Source organism: Erithacus rubecula, assembly GCF_903797595.1.
Source record: "Erithacus rubecula genome assembly, chromosome: 3".
NCBI classification, from domain to species: Eukaryota; Metazoa; Chordata; class Aves; order Passeriformes; family Muscicapidae; genus Erithacus; species Erithacus rubecula.
This window is the reverse complement of record NC_136689.1, coordinates 34,228,514-34,248,125: the sequence shown is the minus strand read 5'-3', so window position 1 is coordinate 34,248,125 and position 19,612 is coordinate 34,228,514. Positions and strand designations below refer to the sequence as shown.

Here is a 19,612-nt window from a genome sequence, read left to right as displayed (position 1 = left end):
TTCTTGCAGTGGTGAGTGTATTTTTGTAAATTCATAGGGGAACTTTACCAATGTAGAGAAACTGGAAAAGCATTGTATTGCATATTCAATATGTCATAAAAATAAATAAATATTTTTATATATTTTATATATTTAATATATTTATGGATATTTATAGGTATTTGTAGATGTGTGTAGATATTTATAGATATATTTATATATTTAATATTTATATTTTTATATTTTATATATTTTTATTTATATATAGAGCATCAATTGAAATAACACCTTGTTAGTATAAACCCACAAATTTTTAATAAGCATAGAACACTGTGCAAAAATATAATTGTTACTGCAAAGTGGCATCTGATATTTGTCATGCAGAACTGAACAAAGGAGCATTTAGTCCATCAACCACTTCATCATTTCAGTTGCTGGAAACCTGCTTTTACTTTTAAATATAAACTTTTTCACTACTTAGTAGATATAAACTTTGAAAAGTGCTTCTGAAATGTGATTTAAAGAAGAATGAAGTTTGTTAATGGATTTTCAAAGGGCAAATTAGGTTGAGTTTGATTTTTTGAAGAAATTATCATCTGGGGTTTTTTTTTTGTAATGGCAATCATCTTTAGAATTTCCCATTTTTTAGGTACTATTGGATTTGTTTGCTGTACAACCACGGAATTGTTAAGTGTGTATATTTGTATAATCTTGTATAAATTATTTAAACTAATGCACAAATAAAAGTTTTCATCAAGATTGTCTTGCTGCAACTACGAAGGTGTAACAGAACCTCTTGTAACCCCTGCCATACCTCAGTGCTGTCGGTGTTGTTTTCAGCTGTGGGATATTGTATGCACGTTAGGGGGATTGCAGGTAGTTAAAAACTCCTAGGAGGAAGGGTGTCTCAAAGGCCAGCTTAAGCTCAAACATTTTGTCTTCTGCTTCAGACAGAAGCTCCTGCTTTGAACAATCGCATATGGAGTGTCCTCTCATCTGGAGTATGGGCAGTGGTTTGGGTCATCTCCTAACGCTGGTCAGTCCCAGGGGGACATGTTGTCCGGCAGGGTAGTGAGAGCTCTGTGCCTAATCAAGCATGTCTGATCCTTCTGGAGTTGCTTCAGGCTCATGAACTAAAAGTCACACACACATTTAAGTGCTTCTCTGGATTGGATCCAAAATGGTTTGTGCTCTGCAGGGCCGAGAACTTAGATTAGTGTTATTAGTGACTAAATTACTAAATTAGTGACCGTGAAACACAAAGCTAATTTTAACTGCAACACAATCATAATAGAAAGACACACTGTGGTTTTATTTTTTTCATGCATGTGATTTTTCCATTATTATCGTACAATAATTCAGTCTTTATCTGCTTTCATTGGGAATTTGTGGTTATAGAAAACAGCAGAATGGAGAGGTTAGTTTGGATATATGAAGAGTGCTAGAAGCCCCAGTAATGTGGTGGGGTTATTTTTGATAATGAGCTATTCCATTGCTAAAGCAAATTAGTACAACCATGTATTTTTGCCTTACTGTGAGAGCAATTATATAGCATATCTATTAGGAGACATAAAATATATTTTTGACAGATGGCATGGCTTTGAATTAGGATTTATGAAGATTATTGTATGTCTGGTGTCCAGGACACCTGGGATTATTACATTGGTGTAAGAAACAACAACAACAAAAAATTATGAGTTTGATAATTGCTGCAGTGTTTTGTATCTCCCTACTGTCACCTTAAGAAGCAGTTCATGTTTATTTGATCTTGCACTTCTGGATAATCTGACATGCGCTCTTTAGCCAACAGATGTCAGCAGGTTTAATGGGGGAATACTGGACCAGTAAGTGTATTAAAATAAGCTACCAAAAATGAAACCCACCTTTAGATTTTAAATTAGGATTTTTATCTTGCTGTGTCTTTTTTTTTTGTTTTTCCTTATAGTCCTACTTCTCCCTCAAACACTTAATAGTTATTGCCTTCTATCTAAGGAGCTTGTTATATGTTTTCTAGGGCAAGAGAGAATCCCCCAAGGGATTGCTTAATCCATAATTATCTAATTTATATGTTGTTGTTATAGCCATTCTAATTATATACCTTGCTGTGATTCTTATCATCTTAGGACTTAGTTTTCTTTATTAATTGTAATTGATCTGCTATGATTCTTGTGCCCTTTCTTTTCATAATTTGCTGTTAAAAGCTGAGAACACAGCAGATAGAAAGCCCATGGTTCTTGAAGTAAATATTAAATTATATATGATTTTATGCATATAGAAATAGGTATGCACCATTTTATGCAAGTGTCTAAATAAATTAGGATTTTTTTTTTATGTCTGAATTGGCATTGGCTCATTAAAGTCATCCTTTATACAGCTGCTGTGTAAGGATTCTGCATGGATGGAAATAACAGTTTCCTAGACGCCTGGTTAGGGAACGTATGAGTCAATGGAAAAGACAGAAATATTATGAGATACAAAATATCAAGGAAGAGATAATGAGAATTGAAAGTAAGAGGAAAATAATTTAATTTTTTATCCTTCTAGTGAAATTAACAAGTATTGCTAAAGTTGATAGACTTTTAGGATATCCTTTAGAGCAGATCAGCTGACATAATTCCAGGGCATGAATAGTAATACTACTGTTCTCTTGGTTTTGTTTTGGTTTTGGTTTTTTTTCTTAATTTAAATTAATTACTTCTATCAGACCTATTATTGGCTATTTTTTAATGAAGTTTGTCTGTGTGGATTATTTTTGCAAGTTACTGAAAAAGTAGTTATTACTGATCATGTCTCTATTCACTTACTGACTCTTAGTTTATAGTTCAGGGGGTCCTATATTTAAAATCTCAAGAAGGGTGTTCTGGGCTAGATTTGTAGCATCAGTTTAAATTTCCTACATTTGCTTTAGAGGAAGTGGTTTATATTTCAAAATTATTGTGATCACATTATTTGTGATTCGTTCTCTCTCTATTGACAAAATCCAGTATCTTTTTTTTGGTTGTTTTTCTTTTTCTTTTTTCTATTTTTTTTCTATTTTTTTTTTAATATATTTTTTTTAATTTAAAGCTCACATAGGGTAGAATTGTAGTCATGGCCTGGTTAGACTAATTACTTGTCATATGTCATTTTAACTCTAAGATCTTCTTTTTCATATATAAAACTCTTAAAGCATGTTGGCCCATATTTTCTCTCTTCTTAATTGCATATGTAAGCAATAATCACTTAATGAAATTATCTACTCTCAGAAGGGACTGGAATAAGACTGATGACTGTCTGCAGTTATCTGAAAAGAGAAGCTGGTACCATCAGAAGAAAGATCTTATGTTTTACTCAGCTATCATGCATGATCATAAACAGTAAGAAGTGAAGTTTTAACATTACCTTTAAATAAGAATGACTCATGTCCAGATTTGGCAGCTGCAATGGACATCACCTTTCTTAGCTTCCTTCATCTTTTGTGTATAGTAAACAGCTGGAACCTCATTGGGGAATCAATGTGCAGCCACAGATAGAAAATGTGTATTAAGTAGAACTGACATATGGTAAGAAAGGCACAATATATGCTTGTGATCTTACCAAGAACAAAGGTAAGTTGCTCATTTAGCCAAAAAAAAAACCCTCCAAACAAATATTGTATATTACATCTATGACATTTATGACAACTATTAGTGTGCACTAACATTTATTTTGTAAAACTTCATTATATTGTAATGTTCATATTGCTATCTGTTAGATAATTTACCAAAATATTTAGGAGGTCTTTTCATTTTAGGAAGATTTGCAGAACATGTAGACCAATGGGCTTCTGTCCCTTACTGGACAACAATTGGACAACTGAGGGGGAAGGGGAGGGCTTATATACACATTATGTATAAATATATTAGGTATATGTGTATATATATGATAAAGTCTGCTCCTCATGTCATAAAGGATTAGTTGCAGTGGCCTCACAAACACTGCTTTATGAACTGTGATTTGTGCAACCTATTGACCCAAGGTCAATCAGGAAGACCCAGAGTGTCTTGCAAGATTATCACCTTGTAGGGCTTTTCTGAATTCTAAAGTGAATAGCTGGACTAGTTTGTGTAACATGATGCATTTCTGGGATTATTTATGTACTTAATAATCACAGTAGCATCGTTAATACTATGTCCATTGTCTTTTCTTTTTTTTTTTTAAAAGGAAAGCATTGTATTTTTAGATATAGGGAACTTGAGTGGAAATTGAGTGATGTGATTTGACGTGGTTGTCACCAACTTCCTCTCTGAACTTAGAAAACAGTTCATTTTAAAAAGTATAATGCAGTGCTGTCTTACACTTTTCTATAGTACTTTGAGAGTATGAAATACTGTTAAACCCTTGGTGTAACTTCAGCTGAAATTTCAGTACAAGAACTGAGGAAACCTTACTTTCTTCCAAGGTGGGATGTGAATGTTCTGTCTGGCCAGCAAATACATGTAAACACAACAAATGGATGGGAGCAGCCTCCTGTCCCACAGCCCTGGCTGTGCAGTCCAGAGTCAGTGCTGCAGATTGCACAATTTGTGAGGTTTGAGCAACAGAAGACAAAATTACATCCCGTAGGGAAAGAATGACACACAGGCATGGTATATGTTCATAATTCAGTGTCTATAGATAGCAAAGTATGTACTCACATGCAAAAAGTACATGAAGTAGTATAATTGGCCTGATTTGCAGCCTCTTCACTTTGAGGCTTTGCTAAAGGGTACGTAGACACCAAATGGTGATCAAGGCACATGTATGCAAAAGCACATTTTGCATGCCTCCCTATTTAGTTTGGGCAGAGACTCCCTGTATATTTGATATAATTGCTTGCTCATTCAGTTTCATTGATTGGTTATTTGTAGCAGGAGGTGCTCAAAGTAGGTGCCCAGATGTTCCCATCACATTTTTTAGCCTTTCTCTAATTTTGGGATCTTCTGACTAGCTTAATCCCAGATAAAACTACTGATTATCCTGTATCTCTTGCCCAAATACGTGGCTAGACTAAAAGCCAGTAATACTGGTTCACTTTTCTGCTGTCAACAAATTGATCAGTCAGTCATGCTGCCTCTCAGAGCAAACCTTCTGGCCTTCCCCAATATTAAAATTGATCTAAAATGCAATGTAGATCATACATCACTAGATGAGACTGTGTGTGAATATGGCACAGTGATATTTACAATGTGATGCATTAGCATAAAATGGTGGTGAATGGCTTTAGTGTAGGGCAGCTCATTAACGATTAATCTAAACAGCAAGTAAGGAAAACAACGTCATTAGCTTAGTTGCACTGCCACTTTCAGGGGGGAAAAAACAGCCAAACATAAAACTTACCACAAATGACAGTGGGCATTCCATTTTAATGGAAAGAAAACATGACATGAAGATTGTCCCATTTCAGCCCAGAATGCTAATATTGGTAAGACAGGAAGATGTTTCTCTGTTCTTTCCATCAGTGTTGTTTGATCCTTTTGCTACAAAGTACTTCTGCTGTGATTTTCACATAAAAAAAAAAAAAAAAAAACCCAACATAAAAAAAACAACCTGGAACTTTACAGCTCCTGTCCTTCTTGTGAGAGACTGTGCACTGGGAAGCACATATTCAAATTTTGTTCTAAAGCACTTTTTAAAAATACAAAATAAAACGTAAATTATTTGTTTACAATTTTCTTTTCTTTGCTTCCATGATGCTACAAATTTTAAGATTGTGTTTCTACTGTTTTAATGTGATTAGCAGTGCTGCTAGATAGAAACAGATCTATCTTTTTTTAAAAAATGTATCCTTTGTCCTTTACATTATGATCCAATTATTTTCCATAGAGAACAAGAAAGATCAAAGAGGCCACCTTATTTAAAAGAGGTGGACCAGTATAAGTTCCATTCCAATTATTTAATTAATTAATTGGCCTTTTGTTGCTTTAAGAGTCATGACACTTTTATTGCTGAATCTGAAAAGCCTGATCAGTAGGTGCTGAGGAAAACTCAGTCTTGTTGCTGTTTGTAGACTGAAACTTTTACAAACTCTGGCTCCTGGTAACCTGTTTACTGAAGGTGGTGTTGACATGTGCTCCAGTTACAGACTATTTATGGAGGAAATTAAAGTCAAATACCCATCCTTCCTTTCTCTTACTGACCCAAATCTCTGTGGGGAGAGCACATGGAAAGTTATGTGAGAAAATGCTTACTTAATTCTCTTTTTTTGGCATTAAAATACTTTAAGTTTGTAAACAGGACATATTGCTAGTCTTGCCACATGCTTGGAATTTAAGCAGCACGATAGAAACCTCAGAATAGAGCACTAAGTACAGCAATTTTTATTCATGCATCTGTGTGAGAATCCTTTTAAGATCCAGGGGTTTAGTTACTTAAAAAAACTCTTGAAAGCATGGCTCAGGATATTGTTCCCAGTTATTGCTGGAGGAAGATTGACCTGAGTTCAGACTAGTAACTCTTTTCTGTTCCCTCTACTTATCTTCTTTTCTGAAAACCAAATCCAAGATAGTTTTCTTTTCCTTTCCTCTAATAGAAATTGTTAGCCCTCTGTCTTTTTTCTCTCATTGATATTGACATTCTAGGGAGATATTTCATTGATGTTGCTTACTCCCTCAGTTACTCAAGGAGAGGTTTCCTTTCCTGCCTAAAAAAACACCAAAACCAAGAACAAAACAACCTTCTGATCTATACTTTTCCCAGTTACTCTAATTTGCTGGAAAATGTACTGGCTTTATTTTTGTGTCCAGTTATGTTTGCTAAATATTTTCTTATTGTTTTTTAAATTTAATTGGTTTGATTTTGGTTTTTTTGTTGTTTTTTTTTTTCTGCTATTTGTTTTTGGTGTTTTTTGGGTTTTTTTTAAGAAAGCTTTCTTTTGCATTCAAATCCTTGTACTTTTACACACTTAGTACAGGAATGAGAGAATGCAGTATTAGCCCTCATTTCAAGGGTTCTTCTCCATGGACATCCACCATCTCAGAGAAGCTGTCATCTTTTTCCTAGTACAGCAGGTTACCATGTTGGAGCTTCTACAGTAGCAGGGGGTGGGAAGAGGTAGAGAGACATGAATACTCAGTTAGTTTAAGTTCTGCTGTTCAGTACATCAACCTCCCAAAAGTCTGTAGTGTAATTTTTTCCTTGAAGCAGTAGAGAAAATACACATCTTTTCACTAAGTACATTGACAAAATGTAGCTGCTAAATGAAAACAGATTATTTAAATATTGTTTTTAATTTAATTTTTTGTTTTGTTTTAATTATGCTATTAAAATTTTATATTAAATTAATGTCAGTATATTCTCTAGCTATGTTTAAAGTTATCTAGGTTTTGCATTAACATCATGAATGAAGGTAGCAGCAAAAGAAATGTAAATGCTTTGTGCTTCTGGATGATATTGAAGTTACAAAACAAATCCATTATCAGCATTTATCAAACTTGCCTTTTCATTTTGCAATATATTGACTTGTCCTTCATTTCTGATTTTTGGTTGTGGAATGCTGTGCTGAATGTCTAGAGCTGTGTGCATTTTCAATTACAGTTCTTCTGGCTTGCAGTTCACTAACTATAGTAATTTTCATTAACTTTTTAATCTTCCAGCGTACATGCTACAGAAAAAAAAAACAAAAAAGGAAAAAAATTCTGGCCTAGTTAGTACCATTTCCTGGCAGTGGCAGAAGCACAATATGCTAAATATTGTTCATGCTGCTTATTATGTTGAGATGGTGGCTATGAATAGCTTGCTTAGTACTTAGAAGGAACAGAGGATCTAGATAAACTGTTCCTTGTTGAACACACACCCCTGTCTTTCTTCTAAGATAATTTTTCTTACAGTAATCATGTTGCAGAGGGGGCTGCACTGTAAAGATGGTGCCCTAAAACTCAGGGGCCTCCAGAGAGGAACAAGGGGGCAGCAAGGAAAGGAACCCTTCTATTAAAAGGTCATAAGTGTTGATACAGATCTTCAATTATCAGACCCAACAGTGGTGAAATTGGTTGGGATAGAAGGAAAGATAAGAGATAATTACTTTACTTAATAGTGGGAAATTAAGCCTTACAATTTTTTATAAAGCTTTAGAAAAATTTCTGCTTCCTTCTTATTTCTTTTTTCATTTAGGTTTGCAGTTTTCCTGTTGCATCTTACCCCTGTTCGCAATTGGATAGTTTCTCATTATAGATGCCCACATTTGAGGTGTTTTGGTTCTCTGTCTTCAAACAATTGCTGAACGAAATAAATAATAGGAGTTAGGAATAAAGGAATAAAAGTAGGAATTAGAAATAAAAATATCATTATACAATTTTGGTTATATTAAATTCAATATATTTCTTAAATTTATCACTAACCCCCCCCCCCTCAAAATATTTCCTGTGAAGTGTTGTTATAGGTGATTGAGTTAAAACAGAGCCTTTATCTTGTACTGGTTTGAGTTTGCAAAACTCAAGAAGAAAATCAGATTTTTTTCTTCTGGGATGACAAAATGGGGTAGTTGGTTTAGACATTAGATTTGAAGTCTTTCGTGGTGCTTTAGAATACTTTTCAGGATGGAATAAGATTCTATAAGTGTCTCATGAATAAAACCCACAGGCATCTCTAGTATTTACTAGGATAATTAGGAATAATAGATCTGTTTCTGGGAAAAACCCTCTTTTTTACAGAAAGTATAAATTTTTTTTAAATTAACACACTTTAACCTTGGAACATTGAGAGTATCCAGAGTTCAAATGGCAACCTTGCAGTTCTCCCCATCTGCAGAGATTAACAGTTGTATGGCAGTTTGAGAGGGCAAGAATCACATCTAATTAAATCAAGTTTATTCTGCGTTTACACTATAGAATTTTACTAATTACACTTTTCCAATTGCTTTAATGCCAATAAGGATTCAGAAATGTACATGAGCATTGAAACTGAAAGTGTGGTTTAGCAAAGATTTCCCTGATGTTCTTTGCAGGCCAAGATACTCCACAAGGAGCTTTGCTGTAATAAAGAAAAACTATAGAATGTCAGAACCTCTTTTCATTTTTTCTTTAGAATTTTTTCTTCAAGATTTCAGTGACATTTAGCTGATCTTGATTCCATTCTAGTTAAGAAATAGCTGAAAATCATGCATTAGAGAAGAAAGAAAAAGACCTAAATGGATGTAAAAAATTAGTAAAAATATTCTAAAACTCTTATTTTAAAAATTGGTTCTATTTTACTCTGAATAACCATATTAATAAACTCGTACAGGTAGCAGCAGCTCTTTAAGGAAAACAAATTAGTGCTGTATTACAAAATAAGAGTCATAAGAAGCTTGGAAACAAGAGCCCAAAGCAAATGGGAAAAGTGATTTCCACTGAGATCCTTTCTTGCTTTTAAAAGCTTCTCCAAGGACTGTCCAAGTGTTAACCCAAACCTTTCAGCCTGTAGGTCTGCCCTACTGCAGCTCCTGAGAACTCCAATTCTTGGCCACTGTTACAATCCCAGACACTGCATTTCTGCTATGAAAGCAAGCAAGCAATCAGAAGAAATGTGGATATAGCAACAAGCTACTGCAAATTCTCCAGCACTTCTTACATCTAATTTTGCTCTCCCAGCTAGGAATAGCTTTTCTCTTGAGTCTCTGGAGTGGAATGCTGATTAAAATTTTGAGTGAACCTTGAAAGAACAGCAGCTCTCATTATTCACATGTGCTTTTCTGAAACCACAGGGCATCTGTATTGTGCTTGTCCAGGTGGTTTGTTCCATTCTTATAGTTCTGTAAAGATGCAGGTTGCATACTTACTGGTGTGTTGGGGTTTTTTTGTTAATATTTTGGGTTGGGAGTTCTGTGGTACTTGAAAATTATCATGTTGTGCACTTTCCCCACCACCAGCAAGGTTTTACTGATCCTGTTTGGACATCAGAAGGAATTTTGACATCAGGAGGAATTTCTTCACAGAAAAGGTTGTTAAAATTGGAAATGACTGATGAAGGTGATGGAGTCAGAATCCCTGGAGGTGTTTAAGGAAAGCCTGGACATGGCACTGAGTGCCATGGTCTGGTTGACAAAGTGGTGTTTGGTAATAGGTTGGACTCAATGATCTCACAGGTCTTTTCCAACCTAATTGATTCTGTGATTCTGTTCTCCTGGGTTAAATTTTTGAATGCAAACCTTGTGAGTAATTCTTCTTTCCTCCTCTCTTCATCTTTGCCATTACCATTTTCATGTGAAATGTGATTTCATCAATGGAGATACTCATTCTGGAATTCCTACAAATTTTCTAAGGAGGTCCAGTGGGTACCCTAAAGCATCACCCAAAACACATTGGAGGAGCAATCCCATATGAGAATTTCCATTTCTAGATACAGCAGTAATTACTGCACAGTGCTAAATAAATTCTAGATGCCCTATGATTCACTATTTCCTGTAATACCATGATGTTGCCTGAAATAAAAATAATTCTTTACCACCAGTCACGTAGCAAGTTTCTGTCATAAGTATTATATTGCTAGATATTTACTAAATATTCAGGAAGACTGAAGGTACTGTTTGTTTCTCAAGGCTGTTTCTAAAAGAAAAATAGGTCAGTTTCTGGGAAAAAACCTCTTTTTTATAGAAAGTGTAAATTTTAAAAAACTAATCGCTCTTGATAGAAAACCTTGTTCAAGGGTTTAGATGATAATAATGCTGGCACTAATCTTTGATTCTCCTTCAGAGCACTGTAAATCCAGCTTCTCAGTACATTGTAAAATGTGCTTTTTTTCTTCCTTATGAGACTCCTGGCAAACTTTTTGGTTAATACAAAAACATGAAGCAAATTAGATGTTTTTAAAAACAGCTGAGAAACATCTTTTAACAAGGAGAAAAAAGGTATAATTTACTTTAGAGGGTAGTTTTATACTTTGTTAGTTTCAAAATAACAATGTTTTCAGAGCACAATTAGTATCTGATGGCCAGCTACGATATATATTTACAGTGTTTCTTTTTTCCCTATTCTTTTGGATTGCAAACCAAGATACAGAATACACCTTGCTTATTTTAATTAAATTTTAGTGCCATAGCTTATGTAATTTTTGCTAATTTTTGGACTTCTTCTGGTATGGTGAAATGTAAATCAGTGATCTTCTCGTTCCATTCAATTAATATTTCTCATAACAGGATTGTGTGTCATAGCATTTGGCAGTGCTTAGTTTAGCTAATGTCCAGATAATATGCTCTGAATGGATTGTATTCTGGCTAAGTAAGTTAGGCATTTAAGTAGAAACCAGTGTGACTAATGGGCAATATCAAATTCTCTAGGACTTGCAGTTCTATATATGCTTGAAGAATGCATGCATAAAGCATGAGCCATTTCATAACCTTGACCTCAGTTGCATCACATCATTTTATGCTGGTGTTTGCAGTGCGGGTGACCTCGGCACCGATGGGTGACGGATGTTCCCTACCAGAGTGTCCAGTTCTTCATCACGTCACCCAAAAGCCTGCTGGCTTCAGCAAGGCCTTTTCACTCATGTGGGTTCTCCAGCATAGGAATGAAATACATCTTAGCCCGTTTAAAGGAATCTTCATGTTTTGGAAACACAGAAACATGTCTAGTATGTTAGGGTCTTGTGCAGAAGGCAAACATCTAAATACCAGCACAGGAATGCTCAGAAACAGCTCTGCACAGCAAAGGACAGTGACTGCTCTAGGTAGAACTGAAAAAATACTTCTTGTTACCTGAATTCTTCAGGACAGGAGCTTTTTTCTTCATATAGATAATTAATAGAAAATGTGACTTGTTATGAACAAAAAAGTAATGTGAACTTTTTAAGGTAATTAAAAATAACTGTTTCCGTAGGAGAGACAGCAATGGATTAAATGTGAAACTGAAATAGAAAATCTAGACTCCTTTTCCATTTAAGTTGTGAACTGGTCTTGTCATATTAGGCCCAAGACCTTCTCATGAGATCCAGAGACTGCTGGGATTAAGATAAGATCATGACATTTGTGAAACTGACCTGACACTGTCCTTTGTTTCTGACTTACCTGTACTATGTTTATGTCAACCGTTTCAGGCTTTCTTTATGATACTGTTTTGACTATTCAAATAGTGCCATAACCTATTAACACTATTAAGAACCTTACTGACAGTATGCAGAGATTGAGTTTGGTAAAATTATGTTTTCACAGTAAAATCATTCTAACATAATTCATCATTCCTTACTGAAGTTTTGCTTTCAATATGGAGTGAGACTTGGGAGTTAGCAAAGCTGGTTCTTTCTCCATCACTATCAGTACATGATATCTGCTGTGTCTAGAAAGAGTTTTAATTTCTAGGTCTGCCCATTTAGCACCATTCTAACAAATGAAAGGTTTATGGAGGAAAAAAAGATCCAATATTTGCTTTGTTCTCACTCTGACTTTTTTTCCCTCTTTGAAATTAGTTTTGCCACGTGATGGTCTAATTTGCATTGTAAATTGTGTTCTCCCAGCTTGGGGGACAATTAAGATATAGACAGGTGTTCATAAAAGTATAATTTGCCAATCAAAATAAACATTAGATTCTAGGGATTTCTGATTATCATCTGAATGATGGAAACAGGACAGTGAGTGAGGGTTCATTTTCCCCTGGAATGTGGGAGGGGAGGGAAGCAGAAAGGTCTTTGAAGATCTAGTTTAATTGACTCCTAGATGTAGCCCAGTTTTTCATCTGGAGCTTTCTGACTTCCCTTCAGAATATGGGAATGATGAAAGACAAGCAAATACCAGCACCTCAAAAAATGATCCACAAGTTTTTTCTTTCAAGTGTGAATGTAAGAAATTCTTGCAAAGTAGAAATTAAGAGAAGATTTTAAGTTTACAGCAGCAACAAATTTAAGGAATCACCTGAAGTATTGTGGGGCATTCTTTCAGATAAATATTAACATAAATAAATGTTCTGTGCTTTTGGCAGTGTTTTTAGCAAGAGAATATGTCTGTACTAGAACATATTTATGACTTTTGTGCTGATGCATACCTTGGGCGCTGGCAAGAAGGAAGACTTCTCTCAAATACTCAAAGTATTAGCCATGAGCAGCCATAGAAGCTAATACCTCTTAAAGTGAGAGCTGATGATCTTTGTCTTGGAGATAACTATTCTGATTAGAAAAGAAAAGTACAAGAGGTTTTAGTGTTTTTCCTGAACTTACAGACTTAAAATACTATTACCCATGGATTTTTCATCACAGCTTGGAAAGAACAACTATGCAGGCTATCTTCCTGACTTCTCTGCTAGCTTTCCTATTTTCCCTGTCCTCTAAGGGTACCAGAATCAGTAAGGAAAGCCTAAAGAAATCTGTCAGCTCTTGCCTCTGCTATTGCATATAGCTTTCTGAAGAGCTGTTAACTACATCTAAAAATGGTGAATCAAAAAAAAGAAGTGTATCTGTAGGAATTTTGTAGTAACAGTAACAGTAGTACAGTAGCATGGAGAATGCTGCTCCTCTTGTGTATTGCATCAAAACCAGTAAGGTTAGTAGATGTATGTATCAGTCATGCTTTTTAACTTTTTTATTTCTTAACCTTCAGAAATTTTTCATTATTATCCTGTGACATGATAGTAACAGATCTTGGGAAGTTTTTCTTAGGCCTTAGGTTTCAAATCCCTGTGAGTATGAACAGAAGCTTCCAAGTGAGGGTCCCTTCCAGAGCATGCAGCAGCACTGCCCCTCGTGTCCCAGCCTGCGGAGGAGCACGTGGCCTCCACCACCCGAGGCTGTGACACTGACCCTTGAGGTTATTTGTGCCAGTGTTGACTCATTGTTGGCAGGTTAATAGAAGGTTTAGGATTGGTTTATCTCTCCTACCAGATGGAATGTTGGGTTGTGTAAGGAATGACTGTGCTCAGGTTGTGTTCAAGGCAAAGGCAGTCCTTTCTTTGGGAAGAAGATGGAGTATCTTTTCCCTGGTTAAATGCTCTGGGCAAGAAAACACCACCACCCCAACACCCAAATTGTTCTGTCACACAGCAACGCCCTCAGGTTGTCTGGAGCAGCCATGATCTGTGGTATTCAACTTGAGCACAGGTCAGGTCTTGAGCAGCACAACACCCCTAAAAATCATGGATGCAAGCAATCTCCATATGACTGGACCCATTTCACTCTTGGGGTCAGGTGGGTACCAAATTAGTGTTTAAAGCTTTCAGTGGTCTTCCTTCCCTCATAGCTGCGTAAGCTTTGGAGTTTTCTAGCAGCATGTTGAATATGGGAGGTTGAAAGGAAGGAGTCAGGACTCATCAAAGTCTGAAATTCCTGCCTTCTGATATGACTCATTAAGCACTTTCAAACACCTTACTGAATATTTCTGTATCTGGGTTGATATAAAGTAGAAATCCTTATAACAAACATCTCTCTCCTAGAGATCATGAATCATTGAGTGGTTTGGGTTGGAATGAATCTTAAAGATTGTCTCATTACAGCTCCCCTGCCATGGGCAAGGACACCTTCCACTAGACCAGGTTGCTCAGAGCCTGTTATCAGGAACATCATTATGGGTATCTAATGAGAGGTATCATTTTGTACAGGATTTTATTGCTATAAATAGTAAAAGAAATTACATTTGATTTCCAGAGGCAGAGTAAATAGACTTTTCTTTGTTCATAAAATGGTAAAAGTTTCAGGATAAACACTTAGTAAGGTCATATTGGTAGGTCTGGATCAAAGCTTGCAAGTCTATTGGGTCCAACATTATTGTCCAAATTGTGTTGACTACTTCTGTGTGGCAAGTTTTTTTATTTCCTTGTTGGTTTTGGTTCTTGGGTTGTAAGTGTTTTTTTTCTATAAAGAACATATTTGGTACTACATATATTCCCCTATACAATAGAACTTACCATCCAGTCATGAAATTCTGCTTCACACTGGAAAGCAATCATTAATCCTTTGAAATAACTGGGATAGGACAGTTCTTAATCACAAAAGTCATGCTTTTCTTGGAAAACATCGGGAAAGGCACAAGGAGAACAAAAGATGAAGCTTCATCAGTTTATGAAAGGAACTGTATCAAGTAATTTCCCCTAAAGAAGACTGAACAAAGTGATAAAAAGTCCCACGAGCCTTATGGGTTTCATAAATGCAGAGTGATGTTGGGTAGCCTGTCTGAGTTCAAGAAGTGTTTGGACAACAGTCTTAGGCACATGCTGTGACTCTTGGGGTGTTCAGTGCAGGGCCAGGAGTTGGATTCGATGATCCTAATTTCCCTTCCATCTCGGCATATTCTGTGTTTCTGTGAACTCCGTAATCACTACAAAGAGTCTTATTTTTGTTTTAGCCTTAATTCTGGTTGACCTGAGCCAAAGAATTATATGAGCATGTATTAAGAAATGCTATTTTAGATCTACCTAAACTGAACTGCTGAAAACTGAAACTGCTTTTATTTATTTGTTTGGGGTTTTTTGTTTCTCTTTATTAGTAGGTCCTTGTGGTTCTAAGTACAAAGCCATAGCTGCCTGATTTGTAGTGTGTAAATTACTGTTCTTCTGTTCTCTTTAGATAAATCCAGGGCACCGGTCACAGTTGACTGTATCAAGCACAGAGATGGGAAATCAAAGGAGCCAGACTTTGGAAAGCAGCCCTTTCATGTCAGACCTCCTGAGCGACGTCCCCTTTGCCCTCGCGCCACATGTGTTAGCAGTGCAGGGCATCCGCAGTGACGTTCCTGACCGGCTGCTCACCTACGACATCAATGAGAATTTATCAAGGTTTTGGTATGACTTTACGCTTGAAAACTCAGTGCTTTGTGATCCGTAATGTTCTCTTTATTTTTTTCTGCCTCTGTTAAGGAACAGGTCTTAAAGTGAAGATAAAGACTTACCTTAATTGACTTAATATTTTGGGGGCCTGCCGCTGGTGTATCAAATGGATTATTATTCACAACTGTGATATATTTCTTAGCTTTAAGTGAACTATAACTTAGTACGTTAAATATTCCATTTATTTCCAAAGAAATAATGCAAAAGTGTTTCAGCCTCAGCAGGAGACTGGCTGCTGGTATCTATTTCCAGTAGATAGGCTGCAGACACAAACATTTCATTACTTTAAGAGGAAGTCTGTGTCTCAACTGTTTTGTTATTTCAATTAGTTACAAAACACATAGATCCTGTAACACATATTAAGATCATCTCTTGATTTTGTACGGATAGGAACCAATATTAATGCTAAAGCAATGCTGCATTGCACTACTGGACAGAGAGCTTTTGAGTGAAACCAAGTTTTAAAACCCAGTGTTAATTACAAACCCTTAAGTAATCATTAAGACTTAATAGAATTGGTTAAACTTACCAATTTCAAAGTGAAAATCAGTTGCTTCCTTCCCTTTTCCAGTAGATGGTATTTTCTCTGTCTCATTTTGTGCCTGCCTGGAGAAGTTGTCCCCGCCTGCCTGTTGGCTGCTGTTTGTTCTCATTACCACATGTGTTCCTGATTTATATACAGATCAGCTTTTCCATTTTAACCTCTTTGCCCCCTGAAGTAGGAAATCTCAGGACACGTACTTTTAATGGTCACACCCTTCTTTTTTTAATTTGTGTGCCAGAGGTACAGATGGCAATGTTTAACAACAGGAAAACATTACATTGTTTCTTATCCAAGTAAATTAAACTGCTAAATACCTAAACATGCCTTCCCACAGACCACTGTGTCCCCACTCACAAGCTTTGAGCATGTTTTTACCAACTGAGACCAGAGCTGCTGCTCCACCAGCAACAGCTCTCTAATGTCACATCACGATTTGTGATGAATAATGACCTGTGGCACACACTTGTTTTCTCTCTTGGGGTACAATATATACATTGTGCTAAATGTTGGTGGATATTTTCCTATATTTTTTTATGCTCTTACACTCTTAGGGTAGCGTAAAGTACATTTGTTTTCAGACTTGTATTCTCTTACAGTATTTGGGATGAATACTGTAAAATGATGAAGAAATTATATTGTGGATATGTCTTAGGCTGTTTAATGTTCATGGTTTAGATTTTTTAAATGTGCATATTTAATATTTTTGACAGCTGTGTCCTTAAATGTTTTGAAGTTATTGTTTCAAGGGGAGTATCTGTGCTGCACTCCAATAAAAAGAAACCAAGTAATAATGAGTTATTTTTTATATGTGAGAGTTATTATGTGGTTTCACCTATATTGTTTACTACAGCTCTGACCATTTAGCTTTCATAGGAACTTGAACTTGGAAATTTGGTTTAAAAATCTTTTCAGTGTAATTGAAAATTAGTTTCCTTCTAATAAAATATATCACACTCTTATCTGGTGGATTCTGTGTGCTGTGTTGGTGACTTGCAGTGGTTTAGGTGGCATCCATGACACTGTTTGGAGAAGAGTGTGGCTGGGATCTGGAAAGTACTCAGGCCTCCTAGAAGGAAGAATTGATTTCATAAAGCTGTTCAGAACTGTTTTGTTTTCCAAGTTTTTTAGTTAACGCATACCCAAAGCACTAAAATAATTTTAATGATTATTTTATATCCAGCAGCTAAAGAATTGATCATACTACAAATAGCATATTTTGATTCAAGCTGTCCATTTTGAATCTGAAATGTTTCTGCAGCTCAGCTGGTCTAGAAGCAGAGCTGCAAAGCACTGTTGAAGACCAAACAAACTCACAATACTGGTTCTTTCTTTGCTGGCTGACTTGGCATGTAATTTTTTGCAATATTTTTTTGCCTAAAGTTAGGCAATTTGTCTAAAATAATTACATCATGTCAGATTTGAGCTGTGTCGCACTCACAGGTGTCCTTTCAAAAGAAAAGGATCAGCAAAGAAGAGTAGAAAGGTTTTATTCACCATGATGAGAAAGGTGGACAGTAGGTTTAAATATATGGTCTCCATCCTTAATTGTCTCCTGTAAAGGGTAAAATTTACACCCAGCAAAATACCACTGAAGACCAAGGGTACTGGAATGTGTCTCTTGACTGCCCTGCCTTTAACAACAGCTGAGGATCAAACCTCTCCCTTGATCAAATTGTCCCTAAAATTGGATTGATGCCTTATGGCACATGTTCAAAGGTAAATCAAAGAACAGTTACATCCAAGGCAGCCTGACAAAGGCTGACTGGGAGATGGTCCCTACAGACAACTCCCTGGTGACAAACTCAGAAATGGAACCAGACAATGTTGTGTCCAGCAGGTCAAGATAGTGCTTACAGATCCAGTTTCTGCTGTTTCTGTGTAGTGTGATCTAAACCCTGATATGACAGTCAACAAATATACACTTGTGTGGTCACAGAGGAGAGGGTTTCACCCTAAAGCACCTGCAGGAGAAGTACAAAGAGCATATTCACCACTGCAATTGCAGTATCTCAAAATAACACACAGTTTATTGCATTTTTAACTGGAGAACCTGTTATGTTCACAAAAGCACTGAAGCAGCCTCCTGGGCAAGACGAGTGGGTTGTTATGAACAACAGCATAAAACTAGAGCTTGAGAAACTGCCCTCCTCCCCACAACCACCCTTTTGTTATGACATGATAATTCATCTTGCTTTGGGTTTTCTCTGCTCAGCCTAGTGAGTAGGGAGAGGAACCAGAAGTGCAGCTCCTAGGGGTAACTCCTTCCCTTCCTGAGTAACTGCAACTCTTCTACAGATGACAGGGCAATTCCAGATTAACCAGATTTCTTTTTGAAGCCAGAGACTGTACAACAACAAAGAAGCAGAATATCCTCCTTACATTCCGAAGGTAGACTCCTGTTTGGTGCTGTAAGAAGACAAAGGTTTAGTAAGCCAAGCTGAGTTCATTCAGCCTTCCCTGCTGTGCTGCAACTTTTCATCAACATTAAGTCTGACTTTCTGGAACAAGCTCACAAAATTAGAAATCATGTGTGTTTAGGCCTGATTTATTCTCATCAATATGTCAAATTACTTAAGCTAGGAAAAAAAATTTAACTCCTTGTATCCTCCATTGAAACCGTGTTCTTTCTTTATCAGTCGATATTTATGTACTTTGAGTCTCCTAGAGAACTACTACCTCTTCTTTTCAATGTCCTTCTGAGAGAGATGAGTTCCCACAGACCCTTTCTTAGCTGTCCTGCCTGAATCACAGCCGTGGAGACTGAATGAAGTGCAGGTGGTAAGAATATGATGACACTGTCATACTGGTGATCTGAATCAGGACATAAATCAGTATCATGTCCCATAGTCCTTTTTGTGTACATGTAGTAGACAGCACAATAGTGCCTGATGCCTCTGTTCATTAGCATAAGTAATTTGACATTAACAGTGGATCACATACTTGTTTGAACATTTTGGAACAGATACTTCTTTTTAGTCTGCAGCCTTCCATGCAGTATTATTTCTAAATTGTGTTTTACTCCAAAACACAATGAATATGCAATTAAAGTTTACTTTCTGATGCAGTATCAGAGCAGCTCAAAGAGCTCTGTTGTATCAGAAGCAAAAGTCTGGCTGTATGGTTCATAAAATAAACCAGAAGTTGTAAAGCTTTCAGCAGGTTATGGTGAAATGTTGAAGAAGCCTTTTTTAATTCTGTAGCAAAAGAGAGTATCTAGTGATGGAAGTGGAAGTTATGGTGACCCCAGAAGGATGCAGCAGATGTAGAACAGAGACAAGAGAAGGCTTAGCTCTGCTAGCCAATTCTATTCACTTTTCCTTGCTGCAAAGATAAAATAAACTCTTGAGATCAAAGATCTAATTTACAAGGC

General features: G+C 36.3%; 1 protein-coding gene across 4 annotated transcripts in view; it reads left to right on the top strand.

The window, feature by feature from the left end:
• Positions 1-17,199, top strand: part of UMAD1 (UBAP1-MVB12-associated (UMA) domain containing 1) — a 78,733-nt gene extending 61,534 nt beyond the window's left edge. For all 4 annotated transcript variants that reach the window (XM_079299444.1, XM_079299446.1, XM_079299445.1 and 1 more), the window contains one exon: positions 15,439-17,199. In XM_079299444.1, coding sequence (XP_079155570.1) covers positions 15,439-15,696 — 258 coding nt within the window. In that variant the 3' untranslated portion in view covers positions 15,697-17,199. The remainder of the gene's footprint in view (positions 1-15,438) is intronic.
• The last annotated feature ends 2,413 nt before the right edge of the window (positions 17,200-19,612 follow it).